The 23,970-nt window shown below is 34.3% G+C and overlaps 1 protein-coding gene across 1 annotated transcript in view; it reads left to right on the plus strand.

The window, feature by feature from the left end:
* The window catches only part of LOC121371107 (symplekin-like), a 34,003-nt gene extending 11,827 nt beyond the window's left edge, over positions 1-22,176 (plus strand). The window contains exons 11-33 of the mRNA XM_041496759.1: positions 576-665; positions 2,096-2,278; positions 2,778-2,936; positions 3,595-3,676; positions 4,185-4,246; positions 4,833-4,953; positions 5,414-5,500; positions 6,691-6,886; positions 9,295-9,376; positions 9,769-9,882; positions 10,431-10,499; positions 10,844-10,931; positions 11,428-11,512; positions 11,938-12,007; positions 12,657-12,765; positions 13,279-13,379; positions 13,699-13,786; positions 14,250-14,354; positions 16,314-16,501; positions 17,953-18,129; positions 19,327-20,187; positions 20,835-20,936; positions 21,813-22,176. Coding sequence (XP_041352693.1) covers positions 576-665; positions 2,096-2,278; positions 2,778-2,936; positions 3,595-3,676; positions 4,185-4,246; positions 4,833-4,953; positions 5,414-5,500; positions 6,691-6,886; positions 9,295-9,376; positions 9,769-9,882; positions 10,431-10,499; positions 10,844-10,931; positions 11,428-11,512; positions 11,938-12,007; positions 12,657-12,765; positions 13,279-13,379; positions 13,699-13,786; positions 14,250-14,354; positions 16,314-16,501; positions 17,953-18,129; positions 19,327-20,187; positions 20,835-20,936; positions 21,813-21,956 — 3,363 coding nt within the window. The 3' untranslated portion in view covers positions 21,957-22,176. The remainder of the gene's footprint in view (positions 1-575; positions 666-2,095; positions 2,279-2,777; positions 2,937-3,594; positions 3,677-4,184; positions 4,247-4,832; positions 4,954-5,413; positions 5,501-6,690; positions 6,887-9,294; positions 9,377-9,768; positions 9,883-10,430; positions 10,500-10,843; positions 10,932-11,427; positions 11,513-11,937; positions 12,008-12,656; positions 12,766-13,278; positions 13,380-13,698; positions 13,787-14,249; positions 14,355-16,313; positions 16,502-17,952; positions 18,130-19,326; positions 20,188-20,834; positions 20,937-21,812) is intronic.
* Positions 22,177-23,970: the final 1,794 nt, after the last annotated feature.

Genomic DNA, 23,970 nt, shown 5'->3' on the forward strand with positions numbered 1-23,970 from the left:
AGACGTAGCCCAGTGGTACATCGCTTGTTCGATGCGCGGTCAGTGTGGGATCGATCACTGTCAGTGGGCCCATTGGGCTATTCCTTGTTCCAGCCAGTGCACCATGACTGGTATTTTAAAGGCTGTGCTACCCTGTCTATGGGATGGTGCATATAAAAGATCCCTTGCTGCTAATCGAAAAGATTAGCCCATGAAGTGGCAACAGCGGGTTTCCTCTCTCAATATCTGTGTGGTCCTTAACCATATGTCTGACACCATATAACCGTAAATACAATGTGTTGAGTGCGCTGTTAAATAAAAAATGTCTTTCTTTCTTTCTGTCCAAACCGGACCCAGAATCCTTTCAAAACCGGCCAAGTTTCATGGTCCCGAATTTTTTAAATTCCAAAAACACGACCTTCTAAACACTGGATCCTGTCTAAAGTGGATAAATATTAGGTCCCTGGCGTGATCCAGTTTAGACAGGTTTCACTGTATATACTTGGGGTTTAAAATAAACTGTTTATACACAGTTGGAGTGTAGGATTATAATTAGTAAACTTGATGTGCGTTATTCTGTGAAATTTTCTTGACAGATAAACAAAAACATGCCAAAGATCGAAGAAACACGAAAACGAAAACAGGTCGAAGAACCATCAACATCTACAGGTAGTAAGAAAGCAAAGGTGGGTGCCATGTTAGTATTTATATTGCTCAAAATAAACATGTAAAGTGTTTATCTTTAATTGTGATTTCCAATGTCTTTAGAATATTATTGGGATTTGTTAAAATTGATGTCATATATTTAATGAATACTTTAATGGTCACCATTGTTATTTATTCAGATTTGATTACAGTAATTAATAAAAATCATATATTTAGTTCATTATTGTTCAGGAGTTTGAGGCATGTTGGTTCTTAAATATTTACCTCACATAATACAAGAACCATGTTCCAATTACCAGACAGACATATTGTAGTTAATTAGGTACTAAGGATGTCTTAGCACATTATATAATCTGTATAATCCGTAACTACTGGATATCAAGTTTATCATATTTAATCTACAGACAGAATGTCATATTCTATGGATATTGATATACCTGTTCTAGAATATTCACCGGATTGGGCCAACAGTTGGTGAAGACAACATGGTCATAATATACGAAGTCTGTTTTTCTTAAACATTGTAAACATGTGGGGCCAAATTGACAAAGCCTGTTTATGTCTTACACATGTGTAACTACAGACATTTACAAAGCCTGTTTATGTCTTACACGTGTGGAACTACAGACATTCACAAAGCCTGTTTATGTCTTACACGTGTGGAACTACAGACATTCACAAAGCCTGTTTATGTCTTACACGTGTGGAACTACAGACATTCACAAAGCCTGTTATGTCTTACACGTGTGGAACTACAGACATTCACAAAGCCTGTTTATGTCTTACACGTGTGGAACTACAGACATTCACAAAGCCTGTTTATGTCTTACACGTGTGGAACTACAGACATTCACAAAGCCTGTTTATGTCATACACGTGTGGAACTACATACATTCACAAAGCCTGTTTATGTCTTACACGTGTGGAACTACATACATTTTGAAAAACAGGCTTTGTAAATTTGGGCCATGTAGTTACACATGTGTAAGACTAAAACAGGCTTCGTAAATTTGGGCCATGTAGTTACACATGTGTAACACCAAAACAGGCTTCGTAAATGTGGGCCATGTAGTTACACATGTGTAACACCAAAACAGGCTTCGTAAATTTGGGCCATGTAGTTACACATGTGTAACACCAAAACAGGCTTCGTAAATTTGGGCCATGTAGTTACACATGTGTAAGACCAAAACAGGCTTCTTAAATTTGGGCCATGTAGTTACACATGTGTAACACCAAAACAGGCTTCGTAAATTTGGGCCATGTAGTTACACATGTGTAACACCAAAACAGGCTTCGTAAATTTGGGCCATGTAGTTACACATGTGTAAGACCAAAACAGGCTTTGTAAATTCGGCCCCATAGGTTTATGGACCATACTCAAATTTAAATTTCAAGAAATCACTTACGTACAATAAAGTAGCTAATTTCCTAATTCTCTCTTTTGCAGATAGAGATTCTTGACGACGATGACAAAGAGGATGATGATATCGGCGACACTCCGTGGACCGACCGAAGTAAGGAGACCAAACCGACCGGAACGCAGAAACAGACTGCGATTGACATCACGGCTGAAGACTTGTTACCGAGACTCACTGCACAACATGTCGCTGATCTCGTGCTCCTCAGTATGGTAAGTGACATTCATGGTGGTGACAGTGAATAAATGTTGCCATATTTCTTAACTTAAGAGCTTGTTTAGCAAATTAGTCGGATATGGTCTGCCCTTTTGGTGGGCTTTTGCTCATGATTTGTAAACAGAATAATTTAGGGCAGTGGCTGTCAAAATTCATTTAAATGATTTTTGGTTTAATAATTTGTGTTTTCTTGTAATATTTAAAATAATTTGTATTAAAACTTGTCATCTATTTCGTACAGTTAAAATCTGCTTTCAGTTCAATTTTGTGTCCTGTCATTTATTAATTTTGAAAAATACCATTCTTTCTTGTTAATGTTTTTTATTCAGCTTAAGTATTTGCATCTTCTTGTAATATTTATACAAGACACAAAACTATGTTTATTGACAAGTGATTTTTCATTAATCCCATTACAATTTTGGTCTTGTTTTATATGATCATATTGTTTTCATTAATTTTTTGTTCTCATTTCTACTTCTTTTTTGTATTTTGTAGGTTATGTTGCCTGATACCATGCCAGCCCAGTTTCAGTCTACGTACACGCCAATAGCCGCTGCCGGCACAGACACACAAGTCAAACACATGGCCCGCTTGTTGGCAACACAGCTCACAATGGCCGGCATGGGCAAAGGACTTGGAGAGTTAATGAAAGTAGTACGTACATCTTACATGAAAGATTGTTTTTAAAATGTGCTCACAACATTTCCACACTGCACTTACTGAAGTTTAGTCATGTTGCATAACACTAATACTAAAAACTGATCTTTTAAGACATGTGCTATAATGTAATAATGATTGCTACTTTATGATATGTTTCAAATTTGGTAAATCTCTTCTTTTTTATGTCTGCTTACAGTACTAGGTTGGGGATTTTTTGGTGTGGGCAGTAGTGTTTTAAAAAATGTTAGTGTCATTCAAAGAAATTTATATAGTTTTTTAATAACTTTTCCAATCTTTAGATAAAAAGCCTGGACTCTTTTCTTTTTTTCTCTTTTTTTTTCAATTCTGCATTGTAGTGCTACCAGAATGCCATTCCTGTTTAAATTCTTTGATGAAAATTTGGGGGTAAGGGTTGCGTATTATAATATGTTGTATCAAACAATTTGTTGTTTTATGAATAGTTTTTTTAATTCTTTTGTCCGATTTTCTTGAAATATTGCTGTTAGAAATAAAATTGCACTTTGTTTCAAAGTAAAATTGTCTTGAAATGCATAAATCCAAACATGTACCTGAAAATGGTATTATGTTATTGTTATATTACTAGATCAGTGTGTTGTAGAGGTATTGAAGTAAAACAATGTTATTTGTGCAGGCTATGGAGACTTCATCGGAGGATCCTGGAGCTACTCCAGTTCAGCCAACATCTCCAAAACATATCATTCAGACTTTAGTCGGTAAGTCCGTCTTCATGGGCTTCTTTGTTCATAGTTACATTATCTTGACAGTTACCTTTGTTTTATTGTTATCTAACTTCAGATTCAGTATCCAAGCTGTATTTCAGTTCTAAATGTTAAATATCTCCACAACTAATTCAGGATTCTCCTCTTTACTTTATCTCTGTGACACCTGAATCTGGTTGACTTAGTGGTGCATTACTCAAAAACATTGTCCTGCAATTTTTTACGTTTTGGATTCTTTAGTTTTAGATAGGTTTGTTGTTTTTGTCTTGTCTGTGAAAAGAGGGGTTAAGAGGGCAAGGAATATTTGTTGAATGTTTGAAAAATGTACTGACGTGTATTTTAATGTATGGCTATTTTATGTTTAATGCAGTTATTATGACACTTGGTAAAACCTGCTGCTACCAAATAATCTGCTTCCTATGATTAGTAAAATTTAAATTGAAATAATATGAAAAACTATTTTTTTACAGATGTCACAAATGTAATAATTGTTTGTTTACAGGTGGTACAGTTGAACAGTTTGATTTAGAGTTTAAGAAACCTGAAATGCCAGTGACAGCTGCAGTAAGAAAATTTACATTTTGAAAGCTGAAATATGCTTCTTTTAAGTTTATGATTAATGTTTTAAAAGACATACTATGGAAAATTTATAGATTTACAGACAGTTTTTGGTTTCACCTTTATGAATAGATATTGCTCTATCGACAGTGGTGGCACAGAAACTTGTCCCTCAGAGTTTTGTGTTTAGATCCATTTCTCACAAACCATAAGTCCTAGGTCAGTGAAACTTGGTTTATAGTTGTTCCTGTGGATGTTCATCACAGTGCACTGAAACTTGGTTTATAGTTGTTCCTGTGGATGTTAATCACAGTGCACCAAAAGCGTATATGATAGGCAAGATATTTAATTTTGTGGAATTTTTGTAGTAAAGCACTTGACAACTTTATTAATTTTTTTTTTTCATGTAAACAACAAAAAATACTTTAAAAATGTATAGGATTTAGGTATTGTGTGGAATTTAGGGAATATAAAAGATAAAATTAATATGATGATTAGAGTGACTACTTTAAAAGTAACATCATTATCAATAAAGTAAGTAAGTATAACATGAATAAGCACACTACAAGCAGTGAAATGACTTCATTTGCAGGTTCCTGCAAGGAAAGGTGTCATTCAGCAGTTCAAACTGGCCAGTGTGACGAAACCTTTGGAAGAAGACCAGCTCAGTGAGATGACCATCTCAACCATTCAGAGAATATTCAACTCAGACAGTTAGTACTCGACTTTCTAACATCGTACAACACACAGTCTTAGATATACCTCACTTTTCTGATGATTAGTGAAAATGCTTCTGCTTTTGGATATTCAAACATTATTTTACATCACAAGTTCTTAAAAATGTGTTAGTTTTCTAACGATTATTGAAAATGTTTTTTGTTTTGGATTTTCCAACAACATTGTACATAACAAGTTCTAAAAAATATGTGACTGTCTTGATGATTAGTGGGGGGAAAAAAATCTGTTTTGTTGATAACTGAAATTTGTCTTTTATTGTTCTGTTGAAATTAGTTTTTCATACTTCACATACATGTATAATTGCACCTAACTTGGTATGAAGCGGCACAATTATATGTTGGATTTTATTACATAAGTATAGTTAAGACATGTGCTATAAAATTGAGGTGAGACTTTAATAAACAATTTGTCTGTTATGGACTGTTTGTGTTGTAGAAATTGCAACATTGGGGAACGTTCCTGGTGCTAGAGTGAAGATTCTCTCCAGCCTAACAGCCCAGTTTGGTGGAGATCTAAAGAGTGGTAAGTTTATTTAATATGTCTGTATATAGCTAGTCTTATTGTCTTATAGGTACGTGTGGTCTAGTTTGGTGAGGATGTGTAGGATCAGTAAAACAGGGAATTCTGTTCTTGTCATATTGAGCAAAATGTTGATTTGTGGTTAGAAATTTGCCTGACATGTGATGGGCTGCAAGATCAATACACTTCAACAGAAAGAAAAAAGAAAGAAATGTTTTATTTAACGACGCACTCAACACATTTTATTTACGGTTATATGGCGTCAGACATATGGTTACGGACCACACAGATTTTGAGAGGAAACCCGCTGTCGCCACTATATTGGCTACTCTTCCAATTAGCAGCAATATTCGCTTCCCACAGGCAGGATAGCACAAACCATGGCCTTTGTTGAACCAGTTATGGATCACTGGTCGGTGCAAGTGGTTTACACCTACCCATTGAGCCTTTCGGAGCACTCACTCAGGGTTTGGAGTCAGTATCTGGATTAAAAATCCCATGCCATGACTGGGATCCGAACTCAGTACCTACCAGCCTGTAGACCGATGGCCTACCACAACGCCACCGAGGCCGGTCTACACTTCAACAGATTCATTGAGTTATTTTCCAGTTTAGTAAGTAGTTTTTTTACAACTGGTATATCAATAAAGAAGGCCATAGAACATTGTTTTCCTATACTTGCTATCCACTGGGAGGGCAGGATCTAGCTCAGTCTGTAGAGTTCTCACTTGAGGTGTTTGGGGCATAGGATCAAACCTCAAGCCCTGCAAAACTGGTATATCAAAGGCCATGGTATGTGCTGTCCTGTCTGTGGGGGAAGTGCATATAAAAGATCACTGGCTACTAATGGAAAACTGGCTACTCATGAAAAAAGTTGGCGGGTTTTAGTCTAAGTCTATGTGTAAAACATCACCAAATGTTTGACATCCAGTAGCAGATTATTAATAAATCGATACGCTCTACTGGTGGTGTTAAACAAAACAAACTTTAACTTTTAAGTTTGATAATCAGTAACCAACATTTTATAAACATATAAACATATGTAGTGTATATGAAAATATTACTATAAATAATATTTTACAATTTAAGGAAGCTTATCCAAGTAAAGTTGATTTATTTTTAAGAGTTTTAATTTGAAATGTAGAAATACATTGGAATTTATTTATTAACCAAATTAATTTGATATGTTGTAGTAATGCTGCAGTATGTGATGGACGACCTGCGATCCCGGATGGACCTGGCGTTTTCCTGGTTGTATCAGGAGTACGCCAACTGCCAGGGTTTCAACGTGGCCATGCCTGTAGGGGAGAAACCTGACATGGCCAGTTACGACGAGTGTCTCACATCTCTGCTGCAGGGAATCATAGAAGGACCAGAACACAGAGACGGGTAAATAAATAACTCTTTTGGATATTAAGGGCGGTATCTAGCTCAGTCGGTAGAGTTCTCGCTTGAGGTTCTTGTGTTGTAGGATCAAACCAATCGGTGGATCCATTCTGTGATCGAGTATATCAAAGGCTGTGTATGTGCTGTCCTGTCTTTAGGAAAGTGCATTTAAAAGACCCCTTGCTGCTAATGGAAAAATCTAGCAGATTCCTTTGACTAGGAGTAAAAAATTATAAAATGTTTGACATCTAATAGCTAATGATTAATAAATCAATGTGCTCTAGTGGTGTTGTTAAACAAAATAAACTTTAACTTTTAGATATTTGTTAGTTTATCTTGTCGTTTTTTCCCACTCCAGTGCTACTGGCGTGACTCAGAGATTTAAAGGAACTCAATCACGGATTTAGTGGGCCTTGTTTCTCTAAATATGCATCATAAATGAAACTTACATTCTTTTGGAATACCAAACCTAGTTATTGTATGATTCAAAACATTTTAATTGAACTACAATCGAGTGAATTCCATGATTTACTTCATTTTTAAAATTTGGAACTCTTCTTGTGATGAGACAAATAAATACGGAAAAACAGACTCGTAGTGATGAGGCTGTATATATGACAACCGTATAATGTATTTTTGGATTTTATATAAATGATTGCCATGTATAGAGACTTGGCAAATGAGGGCCGTTGTTACAAAAATGGGGGGGGGGGGGACCAGGAGTGGTCTCAGCTTTACTAGTAGCCTATTAAAAAAATGTATTTTGAGTTTTATTGCCCCTTGCAATTTTGAGCATTTGAAATGTGACTAAATACAGCTAAATAACCTTTTAGTCATATTTATTTGCAGTAAAATTAACTTTTTTACCAAATTTACATAAGCAGCCTCAAAATTGCAATCAGTGAAAAATTATTATGTTCAAGCCCTGTTGTTAGTTTGTGTACTGTACGTAGTTAGTTTCTCTTTCAGTTAATCTACCTCAGCAGCTGATAATTTGTAATTGTTATTTTATTTATTTATTTATTTATTTATTTATTTATTATTATAAATTTTTTGTTAGTACTGTAGGGACAATATGACGCTATTCATATATCTATGGAAAACGTACACAAAAGAGTCCGCTAAATTCATATACTCCCCCACCCCCTCCCCTGTTCAGAAAATGCACTGTTCTTATAGTACTTAGTATGTATTCCTCCTGTTCCAGATGGTTCGGTAATATAGATCAATCAAATACATGTACTTATTTACCGCCTATATACATTTTTGCTGTGAATATAGCCAGCCCTCGTTAGTGGAGGCTATATACACAGCCTTCATATATATAGTCACACCGTCAGAGTATTCTTTAAAAATGTAACAATTCCTATCCCAAGTCAGCTGTTATGGCGTATTTTGCATAAAATGAATTTGACAAGGTGGAAAATGAAGGTGTTTGTGATCCAGATGTTTAGTTTTTCGTGTACGACTAACGATAAATTTACCTATAGATACAAAAGCCTCAACGGCCTAACTAGTCGGGATTGTCAATGTTTAACATGCTTCTGTTACACCTCTGCTCTCCAAATAGCTGTTATTTTTTTCAGAATTATGGACCATACCCATAATTAAATAATTTTTATAAAATATCAATAATAAGTGTGATATGGTGGTTATGTAGATGGTTCAATAAAGTACTTTTAGGTACAAATCAAATGTATATATTGTCATATAGTACCTTGTTGGGTCAATAATTAGGTCAACCATCTGTTGAGAGAGCGCATTTAATAGTTGTTGACTTATTTCGTTGAATCTATGTGACTCCATTATAATATTTCTTGTCATACTCTAACCTAATCTCTCACCATATGCAGGGCTCGCACTGGAATTTGTTTTGGTTTAGTCAATTTTTAGATATAGTATAATATTTCCTTCAAAATTATTAAACTGTGGTTAATTTAAGGAATATTTTAAAGCCGAAAAATAAATGTTGTTTCCATTTTGTATAAAAATTAGCAATTGGCTAATTTGGCGATGTACAGGGAGAGTCCTGCAAATGGCCAGTTAGTTGGCTATTGGATTGTTTAGACTAGTTCGTGGGTATGCATAATTCTCCATAGCTGCTGATTAATTAGTCAGTGTGCTCTAGTGGTGTTATTAAACACAACAGATTTTAGTTCCTAGAATGCACTTGGTTAAATATTTAGAAAGTTTTGTCTTCATTTGTTTGATTACAGGTTCACTGAACTGGATGTTTTTTAAAATTAAGTCATTAAAATAGAATATTGCTTCTTTCTCCAGGTGTGCCTCTCATCCGGTTTGAAGTTTCACCACTCATATTATAAAATTCCATGTTGTAAAACAAATTGTTTAATAACCTTATAATATAACCTTAATAATATACATATTCTGTTTATATTATAAACTTACAGGTTGTTTGGTCGTCTGGTGTTAGAGGCTCCAATTATGACAGAAAATGCTATTTTAATCTTGCGAAGATTTTGCATGGATGAGGTATGGGTTTTTTTTAAATTTATTATTAATTTTAAAAAAAGTATTCGCATACCCAATATGGAAAAATTAATGTATTGTTAAAAGGTAAAACAAAGGCTTTTGTTCCGGTAATAAATGTGATTAGGCACATATGTTGCTGCAGAAGAGGAGACAAAATATGTTCACATTATTGATGTACTAGTCTAGTAACTCTGCTAATGGCAGCGATTGAAATTTATGTTGATTACAACCATTTTCTCATCTCATTTGGTTATGGTATAAATCTTTAAGTAATTTATACATGTAGATATATAAAAATCATTTTTATTTGCTATATCATCAAAAGCTATTATTCTGAGGAATTTATGTTCATAATGACATTAAAATTAGTTCTCCATTTATTGTTGAAACAGAATCGAGTTGTGTTTGGCATGGAAACGTTAAAGCAGTTGATTCTGATGAGGCCATCACACAGACTGGAGTTCCTTGATGTACTGTTGGACTTCACTTCCAATGAAATTGCAGAGGTTGGTGAATTATTTATTTTTTATTCCTGGGATAGTGATTTCAGGAATATGTATTTGTTGACATCTTTAAAATATTTGTTTTTATTTCTCTTTTGTAATCCTCTTACAAGATCCACATGATTCAGGGTGATAGCCCTTGATATATGTGTGGTCTGCCTCAACCATTTGTGTTTGGCTACTTGTAGAATCCTTTGATTGTTTTATGTGTGATATTTGCTTTCTTCTGTCAGTGTGAACTATATATTGGTGCACAATGGCTAACCTCATGTATGGTTTCTCTTCTATTCCATACCTACCTGTAAGTTGTGACCTTTGAAACCAAGAGAAAATGTTACTATCTGCAGATAATAACAAAACAAAACAAACATTTATGTGGAATAGGATATCAGAATCATTTAGTAAAATTATTTTTATTTGTTAATTAGGGAGATCAAGGGCCCAATAAAAATTCTAGCTGTAAAATAAGATTAAAGCTAATAACACAAATGTAAAAACATTTCACTTTATGCATGTGCCTTTCATATTTAACTCTCTAAAACAAATTACAGGTTCGAAATACAGCTGTGAATCTATCAAAAACACTTCATCAAGATGTTAAATTACAGGCAGCTATTGAGGTAAGCTTCACTTCATCTTGTCAGTAACATATTCAAATTTGAATTAGTCCAGTATTGTGTTGTATTTATAGGTTGGTTATTATTAGTTGCTTAATTGAAATATATTTTTAGAATGTGTTTATATCCAATAATGCTTGTAGTACCTGTGATTTTGTTTTGGATACTTTTATGTATATTTTGCTAAAGATTCCATAAACTGAACCCAATTCGTTTTGAAAAAAAGTGATCTGCAGTTGCATTGAAAAATGTTCTTGCATCATACTCTTTGTATAGTACACTTAATTTAGCATATCACAAAAAACCCTACAATATTTATGTTGGACATTCTTATTATTTTCTCTCAGCTATATGCCTTGGATCACCTGAAGAAATTGTTGCTGCCCAAGCCCCCACCTGAGAGTCAACCAAAAACACTGATGATGCTGAAAACAGGTAAGCATAATAAACTGAGGGCTAAAATTAAGATGTAAAGTTTACAATTGCTGAGTCTGGTGGTGTTTATTAGGCACCATTCTTAGTCTGATGTATCGCTATAGAAGATTTCTTGGTTTACTTTTCTTATTATAGGTAAATATATTTATCCTATAACTTACCAATAATACCCTTGTCATAAACACATTAAATTTTATCAAAACATTACACTCAGGTGTACAGGTCTTGTTAGTTTGAAAACAAATGACCCATTGACAGTAATAGGTACATTAAGTGGGTTAATACATAAAAATATCGAGTGTGTGAAATCAAACTACATTTGTGTCAATCATGATGATATAATATTACTGATGAAGACAATTTTAGAACTGATTTACTAAATATTATAATAAATATTGTAGGATAAATAGAAATAATTTTTTAAAGGTCAGCACTCATTGGGTGTTATGTACCACGACCAGTATTATCTTTTTTTCTCTCTTTGTTTTTTTTTTAGAGGCTGTGTGGAATGAGGAGTCTATCAAGAAGCATCTGTATCTGTATCTGGGAATGTTGCCAAACAATCACAAACTTATACATGAGTAAGTGTTAGCTTCAATTGAATTCATGCAGACAATTGTTTGTGATAATTTAATTATTAAAATGCCCTTCATATCAGTGTTGAATTTGTGTTAGAATTAAAGATCATTTGTTTGTGACATAATATACTGACATCCAAAAGAAACTATACCAAGAAAAAAATATTTAATTTCCTTAAAGTTTATAATTTGGATAATGGAAATAAAATATGTTTCAGCTTTTATGGAATGAAATTTTGTTCCCAACATACCAAACACCACTCTCATAAATATATAGGTTTTAAACATATAAAATATTTAGGTTTTTTTTCAGTAGTTTCTAGTTTAAACAATATTTATTGCCGTCAAAATGCGGTTTGGGATTGGCCAGTATTGGAATAGTTTCTTTTGGATGTCGGTAAATAATCGTGTTGTGTTTAATTTTTCAGACTAGCTAATGTTTACACTGCCACATCAGCAGATATCAAAAGAAGTATTCTCAGAGTTTTGGAAGTTCCGGTTTGTTTTTATTTCTGTTATATTAAAACTATAAATGGTGGTTAGATTTAATTGTTTCAAATTATATTAATTTTTTTTATCCTTTACTATTCTTCAACATTTTGCTGAACTTTTTTTGTTCAGTGTCAGAAAAACAACCATATTCTAGTCACACATGGAAGTACATATAATTGATAAAATTTTGATTAAGTTGTTAATAGAATAAAATATTACAGAAATATTAAAAATTATATTTACTGCTTCACAGATGAATGGGGTATTTTACAATTATAAATAACGATTATTATATTAAATTATGTTTATAATTGTGGGGTTTTGGGTTTTTTAATTATTACAAAAGTAGAAAAAAACATATAGACCCTAGAAACCCTCCCCTTTTTTCTGTCTATTTACTGTGTATCCTCCATGAATTTGTAGTTTCTACATTGTAATAGCATAAAGGTTTGTTGAAAATTATCTGTAATGTGATACACTCGAACCATGTGGGTGGGTGTAAAGCAAATATAAATTTGCCAATTATTTCTCATGGAATAAACTCTTTTTCTTTCTTTTTTAAATTAGGATTTATTTTATTATATTTTACTTGTTATGGGGATGATATTTTTGTTATATTTACAGAGAATGTTATTAACTTGGTTATGTTATACAGGTTAAAGGTATGGGGATGCAGTCTCCTGAGCTATTGCGTCTTGTAGAGAACTGTCCTAAAGGAGCAGAGACTCTTGTGATGAGAGTTATTCACATTCTCACAGACAAAGGTACGCATCCTCTACAGGAAGAAGTAATGTTTTATTTAACAAATGTACTCAACACATTTTAATTACAATTATACGGCATCAGACATATACTTAAAGAACACACAGATAATAAGAGAGGAAACCCGCTGCTGCCACACAATGGGCTACTCTTTCTGATTAGAAGCAAGAGATCTTATATATGCAGCATCTCACAGACAGGATAGCACATACCACAGCCTTTGTTACACCAGTTATGGAGCACTGGCTGAAAACATTCTCTACAGAATTTAGATCCTATTATATGGTGACTGAGACTGACAGTGTATGAAATAGTTAAATCTTTAAAAGTGTTTTTGTTTTTTAAGACAGAAAACGTAGATTAATTAATAAAGACTCCTCATTTCTGTTCTTTTGCCATTGTTCTTTTGGTTTATGGAAATATAATAGCTCATTAATACAGTGGGTTGTTTTATTTGTGTTTGTCTTTAATATTTTAGGGTAGTTTGCAAATGAAATGTTTGCTTTGTCTTTCAGCTGTGCCGTCTCCTGAGTTAGTAGAAAGAATCCGAGATCTCTATCACAAAAGAGTTCCCGATGTCCGTTTTCTTATTCCTGTCCTAACTGGCTTAAACAAGGTTTGTAAACTTGTGCTTATTAGGATTTTGGTTTCACATAGTAAATTAAATTTTATTAAATGTTTTATAATGACTTTAGAAAAGAATGAAGCAAGGTATGTACAATTTCTGAAGTTATTTTACCTTGTTGTTATACATAATGCAGTTGTGAATTTTCTGCCTGTTTCGGGAATGTATATCTGAGGGTTATAGGAAAAAGCTATTTAGAGGTTCAGTATGCAAATAGAAAATATTTTTAACAACCTCCCATCTGGCATAACTAATTATTTCAGCCTCTTGTAAGTTATATGCAATTTTCATAATTGTGTCATATTTTCAGAAAGAGGTTACTGCGGCTTTACCCAAGCTGATCAAACTGAACCCAATGGTAGTTAAAGAGGTTTTCAACAGACTAATGGGTGGACACAGTATGTATTTACTCATTTGTGATTTTAAAGTGATGTTCGTGTGGGGATATTAAGCCAAATATTTCATCAGATTGTTTGGGTCCATCATTTGATAAAGTGATTGTAATTTAGACATGAACATTTATGAAGTAAAAGAAAGGAATGCTTGTTAACACCTGTTCGTGTAGTTTAGTCAGTGGTTATTCTGTGTCATGCATTACATTAACATGTCATTTTGAATATAAGTAAAGAAATAAGCTACTTAAATTATGTTTTTTATGTTTAACAACAATCACTTTTCTACATATAGAATAACAAACTCTTTCAAACTGATTGGTTGGAATGGGGTTAATGGTGGATCCACTGACCCTCACATGAAACACACAAGCATTTTTCTTCAGAGTCAAATCACATTCCAATTAATGGAAATCCTGGATATTGATCATTCAAAAACTTAATTTATTTGTGTTTTTTAATATTCCAGGTGACAGCACAGCAACTTACACATCTCCTTTGACTCCAGCTGAACTTCTAGTTTCTCTCCATAACATCGATCCAGCCAAGTGCGATATGAAGACTATTATTAAAGGTAATCACTGTTCAACTGTGTGCTTACTGATTGACAAAATGGAACCCTTTTTATCAGTACCTTTATAAACCATTCAGTTTATTTGAATTTGTACACAGAACAGACATCTGAAAGATAATATATGTGTTCAAAGTGAATAATAATAGGGTGCATTGTGGCAATATAGCCAGGTCATTTTAGTATTAAATTACAAAACATTTTTTATTTTATTATTTATTTAATAAATAATTACAATATGCACAACTAAATAATCTCATCCATAATGCTGCTTTTTGTTATTTAGTATTTTGATTTTTTAAAAGTCTTTCTTCAGAAAATATTAACAGAGTTGCATTGTAGTCTTCTTTTAACATCACATTTAAATATATTTTTTAAATCTATGAATAGTGTAAGAGTTAAAAAATATTAAAGTATACATGTTATACAAAGTTAAGTAGAATTTAGAAAGATTAAACTCTTAAAATCATGTTTATACAAAGGTAAGTAGAATTTAGAAACATTGAAATAATAAAATTATGTTTATTTAGAAACATTAAAGTGATAAAATCATGTTCATACAAAAGTAAGTAGAATTTGGAAACATTAAAGTGATAAAATCATGTTTATACAAAAGTAAGTAGAATTTAGAAACATTGTGATAAAATCATATTTATACAAAAGTGAGTAGAATTTAGAAACATTGTGATAAAATCATGTTTATACAAAAGTGAGTAGAATTTAGAAACATTAAAGTGATAAAATCATGTTTATACAAAAGTAGAATTTAGAAACATTAAAGTGATAAAATCATGTTTATACAAAAGTGAGTAGAATTTGGAAACATTAAAGTGATAAAATCATGTTTATACAAAAGTAAGTAGAATTTAGAAACATTGTGATAAAATCATATTTATACAAAAGTGAGTAGAATTTAGAAACATTGTGATAAAATCATGTTTATACAAAAGTGAGTAGAATTTAGAAACATTAAAGTGATAAAATCATGTTTATACAAAAGTAGAATTTAGAAACATTAAAGTGATAAAATCATGTTTATACAATAGTAAGTAGAATTTAGAAACATTGTGATAAAATCATATTTATACAAAAGTGAGTAGAATTTAGAAACATTGTGATAAAATCATGTTTATACAAAAGTGAGTAGAATTTAGAAACATTAAAGTGATAAAATCATGTTTATACAATAGTGAGTAGAATTTAGAAACATTAAAGTGATAAAATCATGTTTATACAATAGTAAGTAGAATTTAGAAACATTAAAGTGATAAATCATGTTTATACAATAGTAAGTAGAATTTAGAAACATTAAAGTGATAAAATCATGTTTATACAAAAGTGAGTAGAATTTAGAAACATTAAAGTGCAGGGTTCGTACGCGCCTGAAAAACCCTTGAAAATAAACTAATGTATTCCAGTGCTTGAATACCCTTAAAAATCATCTTGCGGTCTGGAAAACCCTTGAAAATGATAATTTGATGTCAAAAAATATATAAACGCCTAAAACGGAGGCTTTATTTACTTTATTTAACATGTAATTAAATTATTTGTTTCATTTCCGTGGCATAATCAAATGCCAATCATCTGGCCAATCGATGTTTACCGGCTCAGTTGACATGTGAATGTTGTGTTTTTTTTATCTCGCGATGCGAGAATCACACGGCCACGAGATCCAAGCGACAGCATCGCCATATTGGAAAAAAAAGTGTGACACTTTTTGCCGCTGGGTATTTAGCAAGTTCAGGGAGCGTGTCAAGTTAATGAATCTATTGTAAACCCACAAAGATGGTTGGCACTTGCGTGTTTAACGACCTGTGGAAACTAGGTACGGTCCTGGAATTTTGGTAAAGTTGACCTGGAAAGTGCTTGAAAAACCCTTGAATTTTGACTTCCTTTAAGTGTATGAACCCTGAAAGTGATAAATCATGTTTATACAAAGGTGAAATGTTGTTGTTTGTTCAGCTGCCAACCTGTGTTTTGCTGAGCGGAGTATCTACACACAGGAGGTGTTGGCCATTGTGATGCAGCAGCTCATGGAACACAACCCGCTGCCCACGTTGTTGATGCGCACAGTGTTACAGTCCCTGTCCATGTACCCGCGACTCATCGGCTTCGTGCTCAATATCCTGCAGAGACTCATAAAAAAACAGGTCCGTACATCAGTTCATTTAGTCTGTAATATGCAGAGTTGAACCAGAGAAACATGCCAAATTATTAACTCTTTAGAGAGTTAGGTTAAAAAATGGGTAACTAAATTTATGTTTCAGTTAGCTAGACTGCTAAAATGCAAGTAGATGTACAAATTACACTAAAATTTCAAATGAGCTTTTTGGCTATTTAATAATGAAGAATATTTGCCAAATTCAACATTAATTTAAATATGACAGTCGACATCTTAACCCTCAATATGTGTGAAATTAACAAGACACAGAAATGTCTGGAGAATTAATGGTTTTACAAGTGTTAAGTCACAAGACATTGCACTTTTTAACGTAAAGGGACTGTCCTAAGTATGTTGCCTGCCAACTAACAGAGACAGTTTAATGACTAGTAATGAGTTGCATATTAAACACAATTTTCTGCATTATATATCATTGACTGTATATTAAACTTGTGTCTTATCATCCTAGTGCAGGCATCGAAATAAGTCGAGAACAGTCGTTCAGGTTACCGGGAGGTTACCACATATAAGAAAAGTCGATAACGGTGTTTCGGTCTCGACAGAAATTTCAACATAACAGTAGTTTCGTTTCCGAATGTAAACCAGACAATGCATTCCGGACTTCTGCGTTTCATTTTCTCATAAGGAATTGCATCGATGTTCGCACGCACTTGCGCAATTGCAAGCAATTATAGTCATTCCACATTTATGCAGCGTCCACTAGATGAATTTACTTCCGCTTTTCATTTTCACTCAGAATTTCACATTTAAAAAATATCTTTAATTGTTGTATGATAAAATAGGAGAAAATAAAAAACAACACTTATTTTCATCAATTTATTTATTCAATTAATTGTTCAGTTATTAAAAATATGAGTCACATACTTGTAAAGAATTACATGTAATACAGTTAGAACAGTGATAAGATAAAGAATGAATCATAAATACATGTATACTACAATAATCATCTGGCACACATGTAAGGGTGTTAAAAGTAATAGTAACAGGAATTCAGTTCTAACTTTCATGTAGTTGTGGTAATTATAGGTTACCAGGCTATATTTTGTGGTAACCTGTAAATGGGTTTCCAGACACAATGCTTATTTCGATGCCTGCTAGTGTTTCTACTATGTCAAACCTCATTTTATTTCCCAGTATATACATTTGTTCATACGTGCAAAATTATTAGGAGGCCAAACCCAGTTTTGGGTGCTTACAAAGATTAGGATGGTAGGAAACATTGAATATACAGGCACTAATATTCTAAACCGAAAATTGTATTTTGTATGTAATTTTTTGTTAAAATATTTTATTAGTTAGAAACATCTTACAATGGCAGCAAATCAAGACATTATCTTTGAAATGATTTACTAAAATAAATGCCTGAAACAATCCGAACTAAAATGTTCTGTTATCCAACAATCATACATTTGTTTCCAGGTGTGGAAGCAGAAGAAGGTGTGGGAAGGGTTCGTCAAGTGCTGCCAGCGGACCAAACCGCAGTCTTTCCAAGTTCTGCTTCAGCTCCCACTGCCACAACTTCAGAATGCCTTTGAGATCAGCCCTGAACTCCGGGAACCTCTGCTGAACCACATCCAGGCTCTTACAGAATCACAGGTGAGTAAAGGAGTTTATTTTTAAATGTTTTAGGAACTTTGGCCAGAGCAGATCTCTGTGTTTAAATGGAGCTATTGCTGTCTCTTCCCATCACTGTCTCTTCCCATCACTCCCCTAAGATGAGTTGAAGGAGAGTCATTTTTAGCTCTCTTCTCCAATATCTACGCACAGGAGGCATATTTTTCATTCGAGCCAGTGCTTCACAACTGGTGTAACAAAAGCCATGGTATGTACTATCCTGTCTGGGATTTTGCAAATAAAAAAGTAGCCCATGGAGTTACAGTAGCAGGTTTCCTCGCTAATTATGTGGTACATAACATAGTCTGATGCTATATTACCATAATTAAAATGAAACTTTTCTTTCTTTCTTTGTTGCACCGGCGTCGTGGTTAGGCCATCGGTCTACAGGCTGGTAGGTACTGGGTTCGGATCCCAGTCGAGGCATGGGATTTTTAATCCAGATACCGACTCCAAACCCTGAGTGAGTGCTCCGCAAGGCTCAATGGGTAGGTGTAAACCACTTACACCGGCCAGTGATCCATAACTGGTTCAACAAAGGCCATGGTTTGTGCTATCCTGCCTGTGGGAAGTGCAAATAAAAGATCCCTTGCTGCTAATCGGAAAGAGTAGCCCATGTAGTGGCGACAGCAGGTTTCCTCTCAAAATCTGTGTGGTCCATAACCATATGTCTGACGCCATATAACCGTAAATAAAATGTGTTGAGTGCGTCGTTAAATAAAACATTTCTTTCTTTCTTTCTTTGCATGTGGAAAAAAATATATTAAATATACCATGCTGTCAAAAAATGTGATGGACATGGGTAGCTTCTCTTATAACCTAAACTGTTATGATAACCATATATTTCCAACCTATTAACCAACGATTACATAATATGTTGAAATATTGTTCTAAACAAATAGTCCTATGCTTTATTAAGATAAATAAAAATGAGCATCTTGTGAAATACAAGAATCGAGAGAGGTATATGTATGAGAGATCAGTCTGCTCTAAAACATGCTGTTTGAATTTGTCCTATCAAATATTAAAACCTAATCCATATGGAAAGTTGTTGTAGTTATGGCAGCTTTGATAATGTTTTAAATGACAATAAATCCTGTAATAACATTGTTTTTTGGGGGGGTGGGCGAGTGATTTTTAGAACTAATTAAATATTTTTCTGCATCTCATTACTTCCAGAAAGCTCATATTCCAGCAGAAATGATGAAGATCTTAGAGACAGACCTACAGGAAGCACAGAAAAAAATAGAAGCAGACAAATTGCTGCAGGAAAAGCTTGAAAATGAAAAACTAGAGAAGGAAAAATTAGAAAAGCAACGACTTGAGCGTGAGAAAAATGACCAAATTAGAATCGAGAGAGAACGGCTAGCAAATGAGTGGCTAAAAAAGCAGGAGGCTGAAAAAAGGAAATTGGAAAAGGGACAGCTAGAGAAAGAAAGGTCACACAAGGAAAAGCTGGAAAAAGACAAATCAGATAGGAAAGATAAAGAAAGACACCAGAAAGAGCATGAAAGAGAGAAGACTGCCAAAGCAGAACTGGAAAAGAAAGAGGAACTGAGGAAACAAAATGAAGAAGAAGAAATGAGAAGGAAAGAGCAACAGAAAAAAGAAGAAGAATTGAGAAGGAAAGAGCAACACAGAAAAGAAGAAGAATTGAGAAGAAAAGAACAAGAGAAAAAAGAAGCAGAACTGAAAAGAAAAGAGAGAGAGAGAGAAGCAGAACGGAAAAGAAAAGAGCAAGAGAGGGAAGCAGCAGAACTGAGAAGGCAAGAGCAGCTGAAAGAACGAGCTAAGTCTGCAGAACAGCTGCTGGTCATTAAACAGGAGCATTCACCGGGAAAACTGGAGGTTGATGAAGAAACTCACCCAGAACCGAGTGCTGTAAAACAAGAAATGGATGTAGACATGGAACATGAAAGAGTGAGACAAAAAGTAACACCCGAGAAAAAAGTGAAGACTGAGATGCCAATGAGAACTAGTGCTAGAATGGAGAGGAAGAAGATGGAGGAAGTAGAAGCAAACGTACAGGCTTCTGAGCAGGTGAGCTATGTTTGTACTGTAGAAGTAACATAGCAGGTGAGAACTGTTTGTACTAGAGTAATAACAACAGGTGAGCTATGTTTGTACTGTAGAATAACATAGCAGGCAAGAACTGTATGTACTAGAGAAATAACATAATAGGTGAGTACTGTTTGTACTGTAGAAATAACATAATAGCTGAGCTATGTTTGTACTGTAGAAAGTACACAACAGAAGAGTCTGTATGTACAGTAGAAATAACATAACAGGGCCCCGTTTCATGAAGCAATCTTAGCGCTAAGAGAATTTAAGTACATGATTACTTCATACACTTAAGGTGATCTTAGAGCTAAGATTGTTTCACAGAATGGGTCTCAGGTGAACACTGTGTGTGTACTGTAGAAATAGTACAGCAGGTGAGCGCTATATGTACTGTAGAAATAACATAACACGTAAGTACTCTCTTTGCTGTAAAAATATTTGTTTTAAAGAAAAATAATAGTTGTAGAACAGGTGTGTACTGTATTTATTGTATAGATAACAGGATCAGTGAGTACTATATTTGTTGCAGAGAAAAATAACAGGTGGGTACTGTATTTGAAAATTAAAAAAAAAATTAAAAAAATTATTAGCTCATGAATTAAATCAAACTGTATTTTCCTGCCTAGGTGTCTGCTGAAGCTGTAGCCATGGATACAAGTGTGAACTCTGATGAGGAAGCCCTGGAGATTGCAGCATCAACTCCAGAAGAATCGGGAGATACTGAAGAGGTAAATAAATTAATACAGAAGCAGCATGTGGCTCAGTGAAGTGAAGTGAAGTGAAGTGCAGTGGGTTACAGGATGGAAATGTTTGTTTTGTTAAACATCACCACTAGAGCAAAGTTTAGAGCAAATCGATTTATTAATTATGTTATAGGATGAAATCCTCTCATTTTCAGTGGGTCTGTTCAGCCATAGAGATATCAAATAAGCAGAATTTTTCACCAGTCTACCAGAAAAGTACAAATAAGTGATATAATATGAAGCCCTCTCATTTTCACTTGGTATGTTCAGCCATAGATATAAGCAGGATTTTCCACTAATCCACTGGAAAAGTACAAGGAAATGACATGTTTTATTCAAGTGCACAGATGAAGTTTTTGCTTCCATTATCCAAAGGACAAAAATGGAAGGTGGGAAAATTTCAAATAAGGAGAGTAGTTCCTCACATCTAAAAACTTTATAACAACAAATATAGTCAACACAGTAATTAAGGGCTAGTAGACAGTTTGGTAAGGTTGTTTTTCAAATATTATGTAAGTGGATTTTGATCATAGATGAATTTTAAACATTGGGTAAATTTTTATAAGTAATGCACGCACAAATGCAAGGTTTGTGGCCTTTGTCCTTAGGATAGCATATACCATGGCCTTTAACATACAAGTTGTGGTGCATTGGCTGGAATCAGAAATAGCTCAGGTCCTAGATCGACCACACATCATGTGAGTGCTTTACAACAGGGCTATGTCCCACCCCCTGTGTATTAAAGTCCATGGCATGTCCTTTTTGATCAAGTATGTGTAATAGACCCTTTGCTACTGTTTAATCTTTGTAATGACATGTTTCCTAGTTTGACCATGTTTTTTTTTTTCTTTGTTGTTTCAGACAGTGGAGGAAGATGAGGGAGAAGGTGAAGCAGCTACTAAACAGACTTCAAGTCGAGGCAGGGGCAGAAGCCGGGGGCGAGGAAAGGGGAGGGGAAGGGGGAAATCAGCAACTAGAAAGAGTTCACGGTCAAAGAAATCTTGATAAATCAAACCATGTTGTGAAAAATCTTTTTAAACTAAACTTGGCATGTGAGCCATGATGTAAACATACTGTTTTGAGTAGTGCAACTTGTGTTGAAGTTATCTGTGTCAGTTCACTGGTTTTGTGTTTGCCTGACTGAGGTGGGAGTGGATGTACAAGGTATTATGATAATATCTGTATATGTCTGACCACTTTACCAATAAATCATTTTGTAATTCAGTACTTCTTGTATGTGTGAGTTTTTGTAGATACCCTTTGGACCGACTGTGTTACATTAAAATGTTGCTTACTATTTCACCTTTTGAAGAATATAGTTAGGCAGATAGGTGACCAATTTTAGTCGAGATGTTCACATTTAGCAGAAGGTGTGAAATTGGGTATATAAGGGTTTTCTGAACACAAATTTAAATGGAAGCAAGTGATAAGGCTTTAAAAGGGCAAGGCTACTAGTTCAAAATCGCAGATGTTTAGAAAGGGTTGGTTAAATTACACAAATTACATCAATTTTGAAATAATTGATATCTAATCCCAAAATAAAAATTATCCAAAAATGTTTTAGATTGTGTATTTTCACTAGTTGCTGCATTTTTAATAAAGTACATTAAAAATGTTTTATAGTAGTGTATTCTTAAAGTGAGGTTTATGAGGGTTGGTTACCAATCTGTCAATGCCATAGTATGGGAGTATACTTCAGTTGCTGAAAGTACAGCTTTGATTTAGGCTTGTAGGAGTAGGCTGATCAAGGATTGTAGGAGTAGGATCATCTAGGATAAAAAGTACCTGAGCAGTATGTTTGATTATATTTTTTTGCACAGCCAGATAGAGACTACATAATAACCGAACTTCTAAAATGTTCACTATAATAACCTTTTAATTGGCCCAGAATTCATTAGTAATAATTCAACATTCCAGTTGTTAAATAATAATGTCATTGCGTATGTGTCAGAGGTTACATGAACATGACTCGGTATGAGCACACACGAACAATGTAATAGTAGTCTTTATTGGAAGCTTTATATTTACGGGTACTGTATAATTTATTACCAAAAAGTCAATATATCCAAAGTTAAAAGTATTACACAAAACGGCAGAGACAGCACATTCCCAACTGGCAAATGACCTACATTTGTTTTCTTAGGTATGTCTATTTTTGGCCGAAATCTTGATGATAAAAAAACGATAACTACAGCTGTCAATTTTTAGTTTACTTTTGAGTCACATGTAGACATAACGATAGTCTTTAAAGATAAATATCTATGACAGTACAGTCAAGTATGTGCAAAGTAATAGCTCGCCAACTGCTAATGGGGTGCCCGAGTTCATGGGTGCTGAATCACTGTACAAGTGTCGTGTGGCCTATAAAAGATCCCTTGCTGTTAGTGGTAAAATATAGCGGGTTTTCTCTGATGACTACATATCAGAAGTACCAAATGTTTGACATTCAATAGCCAACCGGCCTCGGTGGCGTCGTGGTAGGCCATCGGTCTACAGGCTGGTAGGTACTGGGTTCGGATCCCAGTCGAGGCATGGGATTTTTAATCCAGATACCGACTCCAAACCCTGAGTGAGTGCTCCGCAAGGCCCAATGGGTAGGTGTAAACCACTTGCACCGACCAGTGATCCATAACTGGTTCAACAAAAGCCATGGTTTGTGCTATTTGGGAAGCACAAATAAAAGATCCCTTGCTGCCTGTCGTAAAAGAGTAGCCTATGTGGCGACAGCGGGTTTCCTCTCAAAATCTGTGTGGTCCTTAACCATATGTCTGACGCCATATAACCGTAAATAAAATGTGTTGAGTGCGTCGTTAAATAAAACATTTCTTTCTTTTCCAATAGCCAATGATTAAGTAATCAATGTACTCTAGGGGTGTCGTTAAATAAAACGAACTTTTTTAAACACGGATACTTTGCATAAGCGTACAAGCCCCTAGTTCTGGAGCAAAACCTCAAATTCGGGAAGAAATGGAGAAATATTCGGGTAAAGTTAGCTAACCTGAGACCATTTTACCATGTA

This window comes from Gigantopelta aegis, chromosome 4 (genome assembly GCF_016097555.1).
Source record: "Gigantopelta aegis isolate Gae_Host chromosome 4, Gae_host_genome, whole genome shotgun sequence".
Taxonomy (NCBI): domain Eukaryota; kingdom Metazoa; phylum Mollusca; class Gastropoda; order Neomphalida; family Peltospiridae; genus Gigantopelta; species Gigantopelta aegis.